Below are 12,471 nucleotides of genomic sequence, written 5' to 3' on the forward strand. Positions count from 1 at the left end.
CTTGGCGAGCTCATTGTCTTGTCTCAACAGTAGCGACAGATACAGACGAACAGACTGCATGAACTTGACGAGCTCATGCGACGGTACAGATTAATACAAGCTTGACATAGAAGGGACACTCGAAAAATAAAATAATTAAACGACCACCTTAAAACAATTTGACCATATTGTAAGTTTAATTGATGTTTAAATAATTAAATCAACATATTAGAAGTGTGGCTCTGTTTATCGATTTGCTGAATTATCAGGGCATTGTCGTGATGCAATGAAGTGTGCGGGAAGCATTTAAATCGATACCTTGTTAATATCCGTGTATACCTGTGGGATACGATCAATGCAAATTGTGGAGAGAAAAAACATGTCTATACTCATTTAATCGATCTATAGACGTTCGTGCGCATGGTTAGAGGAAGTCCATCTGAAAACAAAACAAAATGGCTATTTTCTGTGCTGAGACAGGGGAAATCTACACTAGTATTATGTAGCACCACCGTGTGCATGCTGACTAACATTGATTTACGGACTTATATTGCCGCCACACTGGAACCTGTAGACACCAACTTTTTGGATTGCTTATTTCTGGTGAATTTAAAATGAATATATACCCCTCCAGACCGTTTGTGTGTTTCTGAACACTGCGACAAAGTGGGGAATATTTTTTAAAAGAGTATTACTGTGCTAGGAGTTCATTAAAATGGAACATTCCTTTCAAAATCTCTCCCTCAATTCGCCGAGGAAAACCCGCGATCCAGGGGGAGGGGTTCCTCATATAAACCCCGGGGGGAGGGCACGATATGACACTGTGGTCGATTCTATACCACACAGGGAAGATATATCGGGATATTATCACTCCAAACGGGAGTCCAAGGAAGAAAAAACGCCAAAGTACACATACTACCCTATAACAAATGTGTGGCAAAAAGAGAAGTCCAGATTGTTGGATATTCCGCTAGAAAAATATATAAACTGTGCCGATATGAAACAATTTAGTCAAACTTCCCCGCCAAAACAAACTCTCACGGTCCGCGGGGATGGCAACTGCTTTTTTCGCGCCATCAGTGCAGTGGTGTCTGGTTCGGAAGCGGAACATATGACGGTTCGGACGGCGGTCACCAAACATGTTAGCGACCACCCGGATATGTATAGAACATTTCTCCTGAGTAGAGGTGGAATGACTAAATACATTTCAAGTATGAAAAGGTCACGAGAGTGGGCGACAGACACGGAGATCATGGCAACGGCTACTCTGCTGAGGACCGTTATAATGGTGTACTCTCCCATTCAATTTGGCGGGAAAACAGAATATCATTGGCAGACGTTTAAACCCTTAGACAACACAGAAATGACGCACCCTGTGATATATCTATCAAATAAAAACGAACATTTTGACCCAGTATTAGATGTAGAAACAGAGGACACATTACACACCAAACCGAAATCGCTGCAGTACTGAGACGACGATGATGGGCAGTTTTCTGTGATACCAAAAATTGTGATTAGCTGATCTTCCTGCTCGTTTTCAATTTGCTTTAGCTTGTGATGACTCTATGGGGTGCAGTTTTACAATTCACACTGAGTTCTGAAGTCAATGCATTATCAAATACAACGTCTAGTAGGCAATACTGGGAAGTTTAGGTAATACTGGCCAGTTGGAGTTTGTTGAAGGTACATGTATATACGGCTGTATTCATTTGCTTGTCAAAAAAGAAAGAAAGATGAAAATTTCCAGGGGGAGGGGGGGAGGCAAGTTCAACAATGGTCTAGCCAAAATCATATACAGCTGTATTCATTTGCATGTCAAAATAAAGAATGATCAACATTGTTCAAAAAAGGGTATCGAGGCCTCATGGTTCTACGTGCCCGTGCATGGAAATATATTGAATTAAATTATAAAATTTTAAAACTATACTAGTACTTTTATCACAGATATTTTGGTCATGTTACAAAGCACATACTCAAGGCTGATAGTTTCAAAAACTACGCATTATTCAAGATGCAAATTAGCAATATTACATCACACTGCACCTTACCAATTATCACATTCTTGTTAGTGGACACATTTCTGATAACGGCATACAAAAATTGTAAAATAAAATTGACTGATTTAGAGGTTAAAAATCAGTGCTTCAAAATTTGACCCTTAAAAGTTGACTTCAAACATAATATGTGTCATTGTGCAAATTCCTGATTGTTTTGCATGTGCTGGTGAACTTGATTTTGACATGTAAGGTATAAACATATTATATAATAAGCTGAACTGTAGCCCTAGAAAAAATATGCATGCCATAGACATTAGAGATTTTGTTCATTAATGGTTGTCACTTCACCAACACATCAATTAATGATTGAAAATTGTTTATTTAAAAAAAAAACCCAATGTGGTATAGACTTCTGGTCATCACCTTCAGTTTAATCTTACCTTGCTGGTCTTTATGATCAGCAGTGATTATCGAGAAATTACATGTAAATAATTAATTTTTTTTTTATCACATTAGTTATAGTAGAAAAGTTGTTACAACAGTTTAAATAAGCTTTATAATGGACTATTTCACATGTGATAATGATGTGCTGGATATTTTTGTGGCTGCATCAAGTCTGCTTCTGTTGTTGAAAATGAATAAAATATGTTTTCTTTGAATGCAATCTTTCAATTTTCTTTGTTGAATGATTCTTGGTCATTTTCACTTGGCTGTACATGTACCAGAGTTCACCAACTAAGAGACAGAGCTCACTGAGTAAGAGACAGAGCTCACTGAGTAAGAGACAGAGCTCACCGAGTAAAAGACAGAGCTCACCGAGTAAGAGCTCACCAAGTAAGAGACAAAGCTCACCGAGTAAGAGACAGAACTCACCAAGTAAGAGACAGCTCACTGAGTAAGAGACAAAGCTCAGTGAGTATGAGACAGGGCTCAGCGAGTAAGAGACCAAGCTCATCGAGTAAGAGACAGCTCACTGAGTAAGAGACGGCTCACTGAGTAAGAGACAAAGCTCACTGAGTAAGAGACAGGGCTCAATAAGTAAGAGACGGCTCTCTGAGTAAGAAAGAGCAGACATTTCTGACTGAGTAAGAGACAGCAGATATTTCTGAAATTTATCTCTGTAACAGTTACAGTTGATTGTTAACGAATGGTATAAATTCTAATACACCTGAAAGAGACTCTTTTCACAAGTGTAAAGGATCCCATCTCAGTAATATTTGAAAGATTAAAATACAAAATGAAATTAAAAAAAATACATAAACCCAAATATCCATACATTGTAAATATATATTCTCAGTAATAAACAATCACGTAACATAAACAATTAACAAAATAACTAATTAGTCTTGAGATCACGTATACACTGTATCACCATTCTCATGCAATATTTTCAAAATCAAAATAAGTACAAAAGGCAAATGATTGGTTCCACTACTACCCTAAAAATCATCAATAAACTGATACAAAATATTAACCTTCATCATATATAGTCATCTAATGGTCCAATAAAAATACTATATTCATAGAAATATGAAATCAATTATCAAATGGCGGCAGTCCGAACATCTCCGGCTTGAACTCCTCCAGAGAGTCGAGCACTAATGTGGCCATATGTTGGTGCGTCTGTTTGTTGATTTCTTTGAGGGGTATCCACACACACTGCATGCCTGCTGCATGGGCAGCCTCCACTCCATTTGGAGCATCCTCAAACACCAGCACCTGGTACAAAGATACCAAAGACAAACAGAGACTTATATATTTGTTTTACTTTATCTTTAATTTTCTGATTATGCTACATACAGCTCTAAAATATTCAAGGTTTGAAGAATCAAAATCTACTGTTAAATCAATTATCTTATATCACATGCTCTCATTCAATTTTAGACCACTCTTTTAATGACTTATTCTGACATCTTTCCATGAAGTGTGTTGGCTAAATGAATGAACAGATTCAAACCATTCCTAACCCTGGTTTTGTGCTTGCTGCAAGTGATGCAGGTAAAGAAATCACACATTTTAGTAAGTAAATCTGTTTCTATGGATTTCACATAAAGGGCTGAATTACTGATGTGAAATTACTACTTCCTCTAACCTTGCTGGGGTGGGGGTTGTCGGGGAACCTTTGAGCAGCCAGTAGGAAGCAGTCGGGAGCTGGTTTGCCATGTTTACATTCAGGATCATCTCCACTGAGAACACTGTGATGGAACAAGGAAAACAAGTCCTTGTGGCTGGACGTCTTTAACTGGAAACTCTGTGTATGGGAGCCGGTGGCTGTGGCAATAGGGATACCATGGTTACGTAAATGTTTGACTAAACGCTCTGCTCCTGTGCACAAATACAGAAGTTGTACATGTACATGTATGTATATTTGTGCTTTACTGAGCAGTTTAGAAGATGTTCTAAAAATGCCAAAACTTGAAAACTCTCAAGACAGATTCACACATTTCCCCCCAGTTATATCACTTCTACATGAATATATAAGGGAAGAAATTATCTACTGAAGATCATACATGTAATATTCTAATCTATCCTTCCGACCCATTCACATTTTACATATACTACTCAAAATTTGATAAGGATCATAGATATTTTTCTGTTTAAAAAATTAATAACTGCATAACTGGCAATATTGTGTCCAAGTGAAATAAAAAACATCTTCAACAAACTTGCACGTGCATTTCATGCCATGGGAAATGCGTTTCTCATCACAGTTTATGGTTTTGCTACCATTGCACGATTTTCACTCAGGCATCGGTGTCTGATTCTTTCTAAAATTTCAAACTCACTTGAGTGTTTACACTACGTTTATCAACACAATGCCCCCTCAACGTGTAAGGCGTCGCCTGACGACAGAACAACTGGGCAGATGTATTGGAATGCTTGACGCTGGCTATTCACAACGTGGCGTTGCAAATGCACTAAACGTCAGCCAGAGCGTTGCAAATGGCCTGGAACAGACAGCAAACTTTTAGTACAGCAGCACACCGACATGGGGGTGGTCGTCAAGGGTCGACAACCCAACGCCAAGACCATTTTTTGGCTCTTCAGGCACGACGCCATCCCTTCTGGACAGCAACCAGCCTAGGTAACGACCTCCTGAACGCCTCGGGGGTGAATGTGTCCACTCAGACGATACGGAATCGGCTGCACAATGCAGGTCTCAACTCCAGAAGGGCATGTGTTCGAGTCCCTCTGACTGTTCGACACCGGCGAGAGTGATTGGACTGGGCTGAAGATCATGTCACTTGGACACAGAACGATTGGGTTCAAGTTCTGTTCACCGATGAGTCCAGGTATTGTTTGGACTTTACAGACAGGAGGCATCGAGTGTGGCGACGACAACGTGAACGTTTCCATGATGCAAACATCAGTGAACATGACCGTTATGGTGGTGGTTCCATCATGGTCTGGGGTGGAATCAGCAGGGATGGAAGAACAGATCTTCATGTCCTGGAGAGAGGAACAATGATGGGGGTGTGGTACCGGGATGAGATCCTCGATGTTTACGTCAGACCCTACGCTGGTGCTGTTGGCCCCGAGTTCATCCTGATGGATGATAACGCCCGTCCTCATCGCGCCAGGGTGGTGGAGCAGTACCTTCAGCAGGAGACAATTGTCCGTATGGACTGGCCAGCGCGCTCGACGGACTTGAACCCGATTGAGCATGTATGGAACATGCTGCAGGTTGCCCTTTCACGCCATAGAGCACAACCCACGACTTTGGCAGAGCTCGGAAACGCCCTCGTGGAAGAGTGGAACAACCTTCCCATTGGAAACATCCGGGTGCTTATTGACAGCATGGCTCGACGTTGTCAAGCCGTCATTGATGCAAGGGGAGGCCATACCCGGTATTGACACTTCATCGAATAAGTGTAATGATGGACTATCCCCCAAAACTGTGTAATTCTTTCTCTGGTTTGCTGTTAACTTTTTGTAATGAAATGCCTTTTGGTGTTGTTATCAGATTTCAAGCATTCCGTATTGATAAAAGTTCATGCCGTTCATGAATTTTCATTCATAACCTGAGTAAACACTTTTCTGAGTCAAATTTATGTCTTTTGTTATGTTAGTGGTAAATTACACACATATAACCTAGTGATCCTTATCAAATTTTGAGTAGTATATTTTGGACAGAGATTGACAAAGTGTCTAATCTGATAACAGATTGATAGTGGTGACAGTGAGTAGAGATTGAGTTGTTACAGACAGTGGAGACAATGTGTAGAGATTGAGTTGTTACAGACTGACAGTGGTGACAGTGTGTAGAGATTGAGTTGTTACAGATTGGTAGTGGAGACAATGTGTAGAGATTGAGTTGTTACAGATTGACAGTGGAGACAATGTGTAGAGATTGAGTTGTTACAGATTGACAGTGGTGACAATGTGTAGAAATTGAGTTGTTACAGATTGACAGTGGTGATAATGTGTAGAGATTGAGTTGTTACAGATTGACAGTGGAGACAATGTGTAGAGATTGAGTTGTTACAGATTGACAGTGGTGACAGTGTGTAGAGATTGAGTTGTTACAGATTGACAGTGGTGACAATGTGTAGAGATTGAGTTGTTACAGATTGACAGTGGTGACAATGTGTAGAGATTGAGTTGTTTTAGATTGACAGTGGTGACAATGTGTAGAGATTGAGTTGTTACAGATTGACAGTGGAGACAATGTGTAGAGATTGAGTTGTTACAGACTGACAGTGGTGACAGTGTGTAGAGATTGAGTTGTTACAGATTGACAGTGGAGACAGTGTGTAGATATTGAGTTGTTACAGATTGACAGTGGTGATAATGTGTAGAGATTGAGTTGTTACAGATTGACAGTGGAGACAATGTGTAGAGATTGAGTTGTTACAGATTGACAGTGGTGACAGTGTGTAGAGATTGAGTTGTTACAGATTGACAGTGGAGACAATGTGTAGAGATTGAGTTGTTACAGATTGGTAGTGGAGACAATGTGTAGAGATTGAGTTGTTACAGATTGACAGTGGAGACAGTGTGTAGAGATTGAGTTGTTACAGATTGACAGTGGTGATAATGTGTAGAGATTGTGTTGTTACAGATTGACAGTGGAGATAATGTGTAGAGATTGAGTTGTTACAGACTGATAGTGGTGACAATGTATAGAGATTGTGTTGTTACAGATTGACAGTGGAGACAATGTGTAGAGATTGTGTTGTTACAGATTGACAGTGGAGACAGTGTGTAGAGATTGAGTTGTTACAGATTGACAGTGGTGACAGTGTGTAGAGGTCGAGTTGTTACAGACTGACAGTGGAGACAATGTATAGAGGTTGAGTTGTTTCATTACCTGGCAATAAATTGACAGTGGGGAACAATTTCTCCTGTTGCTCATGAGCCATTTGTAGATACTGGTCAACAGTCAATGGTAAATCTAAGGTGTCTGTAATACAAATTTTTTGCTAGTTAAAAGAATTATTTGTTTCTCTTTACAATGAATTCCTTGATTGAAACTAATATTTTCATGGTAAGTACTAAATTTAACATTTGTTACTAAATTTCATGGGGACTCAATATTCATGGACTTTGAGGGTATCCCAGGAATTTCAACAACAATAAAATACACTATTCATATACAGTATATAATGTTTCAACAGACAGAATTAACCATGTCCACGAAATCCCAAAGGAACTGTAAAATCTGGAGAATCCATGAAAATTGGCCCCCATGAATTCTAATGAATTATCAGCACGATCTTCTAGAAGTCTGGAAACTCGTCATTTTCTACTATCGGTAATTTTATCCTGTTAGTATACTGATAATCATTCAATAAAAAAAATAGATATAGACTCTCGGAATCAGCTTTAGTCACGCACCGATAACAATTTTTGCTGCTTCTGGTTCTTTCCTGCCCATCTGTTTGACTTTGATGTCCATTGTAAACGTCTTCCCATACTGCCCCACAATATTTTGTACAATGACGGTGTACATACGTTCTGTGTCTGTTAAAGAGAAACTCTCAAATAAAATGATCAGTCAGTTTGATAGAAACAAGATGTACTGTGAGCAATGCTCACTAAGAATACCCCCCGCTTACCCCAATCTCCCAAAGGGTGTTGTTAATAGGTATAAATTTTTTTTTTTTTTTTTTTTTGTTTTTTTATTTCACTCAATCGACATACATTTGCACAAAAGTAGATACAAAAGAATATGAATATATTTAAGCGTACATATATATATTATAATGTTCATTTTCTTTTTATGAGAGAGAGAGAGAGAGAGAGAGAGAGAGAGAGAGAGAGAGGAGGGAGTCAATTGACTAATGGAGACCATTTTTCCCAGTTATAACTATCCAGGTTGATTTGATACAATTGTTTCCAATCATTTATAAGGGCTTTAAGTGTTAGCTGATTTTTTTGACATCTATTCCTATATATATATTTTTTTATTATTATAAGTAATGCATTGTATGACCTTAAATGTTTTTGTTTTGTATCACCAAATATAAAAGTTTTGACATCAAATTCTATTTTAATCTCCTTTGAATTGCAATATCTGATAAATTCTGATAATAATTGTTGTACTTTTGGACAATCCCAAAGTAAATGGTAAATTGTTTCGTCTTCCCTATCACAAAAGGTACATAGTTTAGAATCTACTCTACCTAATTTGTACATATAGCTATTAGTAGTTAAAATGTGGTGGTTAACTCTGTATTGAAACCATAATAATTTAGAATCCAATGTAGTCAAGAATGGCAGGTAAAAGATTGCCTTCCATTGGTTATCAGAGGTAATGAAATATCTACTCCATTTCTTTTTTCCTGTGGGTATAGCATCTGATTTATTGAGAGTATCATGCATAGGTTTCGACCCTTTCTTTGTTAAAACAAATAGTTTGATATTCAAGGGAATAAGGGGTTTTTGCACAGATGCTTTATTTGTAAAGTTATACTTTTTCATATCTGTGGCTACTACTTGTGTTATACCCATATATGTTAAAAAATTCATTTGTAAGTTAAATCTGTCTTTAAATATTTTAAAATTTATAATTTCTCCTTTTTCGTCAAGTAGATCATGTACATTTTTTATTCCTTTATCATACCATGTTTTATAGAAGATGGACTGACTTTCTATCTTGAACTTATGATTATTCCATAAAGGTTGGCTCATATAGTCCTCCCAAGATTTAATGACAACTTTTTCTTGAATTTCCTTAAAAGCCACCATGACATCTTTCCAAAAGTCATTTTTTACATTTTCAACTATCTGTAAGATATAGTCTGAACCTGTATTTATTAATTTGTCCAAGTTTACATTATTTCTAAGGAGACTTTTCCATTTTGAGTTGTCCTCCATAACCAATCTCCTTATCCAAGTCGACTTTAGTCCTTTGATATAACAATCTAGATCAACCATTTTTAGTCCCCCATATGCATACTTTTGTGTGGCAACTTTTCTTTTAATTTTATCAGATTTTGAATTCCAGACAAATTCAAATAAAATAGTATTAAGTTCTTTTATGAAAGCATTCTTTGGGTTTGGTAAGGCAATAAATAAATGATTTAGTTGTGAAATTAGGAGTGATTTCACTAGAGTTATTTTCCCAATTGGAGTCAACTTTCGTTTACTCCACTGGTCAATAATTGACTTAATCTTCACAAGTTTTTTGTCATAGTTCAATTTCAAAATTTTATTTAAATCCACATCATAATGGATTCCTAGTAGTTTAAATCGAGTTGTCCATTTGAAATTCATATCAGAACATAATCTTTCATCTGAATATTTTTTACTTCCTATCCAAACAATCTGAGTTTTATCTCGGTTTATTTTGAGACCAGATAATTTATAAAATTCATCAAGTTCTTTCAAGGTTTCTCTCAATGAAACCTCCGATCCGTCAAGGAAAATGGATGTATCATCTGCGTACTGTGACATTAGATATTCTGTGTTATTGATTAGAATTCCCTTTATACTTCTGTTATTTTTAATTTTTATAGCCAAAATTTCAGCGCATAATAAGAATATGTAAGGTGATAGTGGGTCCCCTTGCCTACAACCACGTCCTAGTTTAAAGAAATTAGATAAAAAGCCTGCTTGTGTCACACATGAAACCGCATTATAGTGAAATGTTGTAATCCAACTACAGAAATAAGGTCCAAAATTAAAGTATTGCAAAGTATCATTTATAAATTTCCAAGAAACAGAATCAAAGGCTTTTTCAAAATCTATCATAACTAACACTCCAGGAATATGATTTGTTTCTGTATGATTCATTAGATCATATATTAATCTACTGTTTTCTCCTATGTACCTTCCAGGTATGAAACCTGTTTGATCATTACTAATAATTTTACTAAGCACAGTTTTTATTCTTCTTGCTATACAGCCTGACCCAATTTTATATGTAACATTGAGAAGAGAAATTGGTCTCCAGTTGTTTAGAGAGAATTTTGATTTTCCCTCTTTGGGTATGCAAGTTATAATTCCTTGTTTTTGTGTTGATGATAATTCTCCTTGGTCAAATCCATAATTTAATGATCGCACGACAAAAAATCCAATTTTTTTCCAGAAAATTTTAAAGAATTCAGCTGTGAAGCCATCACTACCAGGGCTTTTGTTATTTGACATATCCTTTAAGATTATAGATGCTTCTTTGTGAGTAATATATCCTTCTATTGATTTTTTCTCTCCATCAGATAGCTTAGGAACACTAAAATCCTTTAATATTTCAGATATTTTACCATCTGCTTTTTCATTTATATTTCTATTACTCGAATATAAGTTTCTATAAAAATTTTCCACCTCCATCAAAATGTCTTCTTGTTTGATTATTTCTCTTTGTACATCATTTTCTACAATTATTACTTTTGGAATGATTTTATTTGTAAAATGGCGATTCTCTAGGTTGAGAAAATAATTAGATGGCTTTTCTCCTTCATTTATCCACTTAGCCCGGGAACGTACCATACAACCATTGACCTTATGATTTCGTATATTTTCAAGATCTTTTTTCTTTTCATTTATAGTTTCAATATTTCATTCAAAATCCCTTTCCAATTCTTCTAGTTGATCTTGTAAATCCTTTTCTTTTTTTGATCTTTGCTTTTTGATGTGACTTGCATATGAAATTGTTTTTGATCTGATTTCCATCAATAGGGTCTCTAAAAATAGTTGTTCATTAATTATAAACTGTATGTCTGCTGCAGGAATGTCTAAAACTGACTCTCTTTCATATACGGGAACTGCGTATTGTTGTTTTATTTGATCAATATGATTATTAATACATTTAATATACTCAATGTCTTTTAAAAGTGAGTTATTAAACTTCCATAGTCCCTTCCCATGTTTGAAATTATTTAATTTAAGTGATACATACACTGGAGAATGATCTGATCTATAGCTTGTCATAATGTCACTGCTTTTAACTTCCTTTAGGAGGGAAGCAGATATAAGAAAGAAATCTAGGCGAGCTTGTTTCATAGGATTAGGTTTTCTCCAAGTGAACCTATTTACATTTGGATGGAATTCTCTATATATATCAACTAAATTTAAAGATAGCATTTGTTCTAGAACAGCTTCCCTTGCCTTGGGGTTATTAACATGTAAATAATTGAAATAATCTTTGGTAGTATCTAGTACCAGATTAAAATCCCCAACAATAATAATTTCCTCGTTGTTTAATTTTGTAATAGTATCTCCTAATTTCTGATAGAAGTCAGGAGAGTCATCATTTGGTCCATATATACATATCAAACTTATTTTCTTATTTTCTAATGAAATGCTAAGTGCAAGTAAATTACCAGTATTATCTGAAATAGGCTGTTCATGAATTTGGTACTCAAAATTATTATTAAATAGAATGGCAACCCCTCTTGAGTTTGAAGTAAAAGAATTGAATCGAGCTTCATAGCCCCACTCATTTCTTATTTCTTGTTCCATTTCAATTGTAAAATGTGTGTCTATTAAACATAAAATGCTGCAATGCTGTTGGCGATAGTATTGGAAAATGTCTTTCCGTTTCTTATGGTCATTTAATCCTTGACAGTTCACAGAGATAATTTTAATTTCAGCCATGTATCTGTTTGTTTGTTATATAGATTTCAGCAAAACACGGACTGACAAAATACTGGCCCCCATTGAAAAGTTTGAAACGTAAAGGAAAGGAGAAAGAGAGAGAGAGAGAAATGAGAAGAAAATAATAATCATGTATGAAAAGAGTTGAAGATGTTGATTCATTATATTATAACCGAGTAATTTAGTCGGAAAGAGTGCTATTGTCCAAACCTAGTACATATAATATATATACATTTGTCGTCGTCGTCTTGTATACCGGAAGTTGTAATATTGAAGGAAATTATCAAAACCAAAATTGACACAATTACAAATTCCGGAAAACAATATTAGAATAGGATGATCGCGATACAAAGCTATATAGACCCATCATATGCAGATTAATATAGACATACTATAGCATAACTATACACACCACTTGCAAATAGTACCTTGATAATAGTAATTAGTAATATTG

General features: G+C 36.2%; 2 protein-coding genes across 3 annotated transcripts in view; one reads left to right on the forward strand and one right to left on the reverse strand.

Annotated features, from left to right (window-relative positions):
- The first annotated feature begins 694 nt into the window (after nucleotides 1-694).
- Nucleotides 695-1,453, forward strand: LOC125658480 (uncharacterized). The gene has a single exon (XM_048889754.2). It carries the CDS (start codon nucleotides 695-697, stop codon nucleotides 1,451-1,453), a length of 759 nt encoding a protein of 252 aa, XP_048745711.2.
- Nucleotides 1,454-3,246: 1,793 nt separating this feature from the next.
- LOC125659300 (pseudouridine-5'-phosphatase-like) overlaps nucleotides 3,247-12,471 on the reverse strand; it is a 32,738-nt gene continuing 23,513 nt past the window's right edge. For both annotated transcript variants that reach the window (XM_048890924.2, XM_056149316.1), the window contains exons 5-8: nucleotides 7,818-7,943; nucleotides 7,291-7,383; nucleotides 4,072-4,304; nucleotides 3,247-3,698 (exon numbers count right to left, since the gene is read on the reverse strand). In XM_048890924.2, the coding sequence (XP_048746881.1) occupies nucleotides 3,516-3,698; nucleotides 4,072-4,304; nucleotides 7,291-7,383; nucleotides 7,818-7,943 (635 nt within the window). In that variant the 3' untranslated portion in view covers nucleotides 3,247-3,515. The remainder of the gene's footprint in view (nucleotides 3,699-4,071; nucleotides 4,305-7,290; nucleotides 7,384-7,817; nucleotides 7,944-12,471) is intronic.

Source organism: Ostrea edulis, chromosome 9 (assembly GCF_947568905.1).
Source record: "Ostrea edulis chromosome 9, xbOstEdul1.1, whole genome shotgun sequence".
NCBI classification, from domain to species: Eukaryota; Metazoa; Mollusca; class Bivalvia; order Ostreida; family Ostreidae; genus Ostrea; species Ostrea edulis.

Excerpts from the sequence above, each read along its gene's own strand:
- LOC125658480 (XM_048889754.2), top strand. The coding sequence starts at position 695 with ATGGAACATTCCTTTCAAAATCTCTCCCTCAATTCGCCGAGGAAAACC.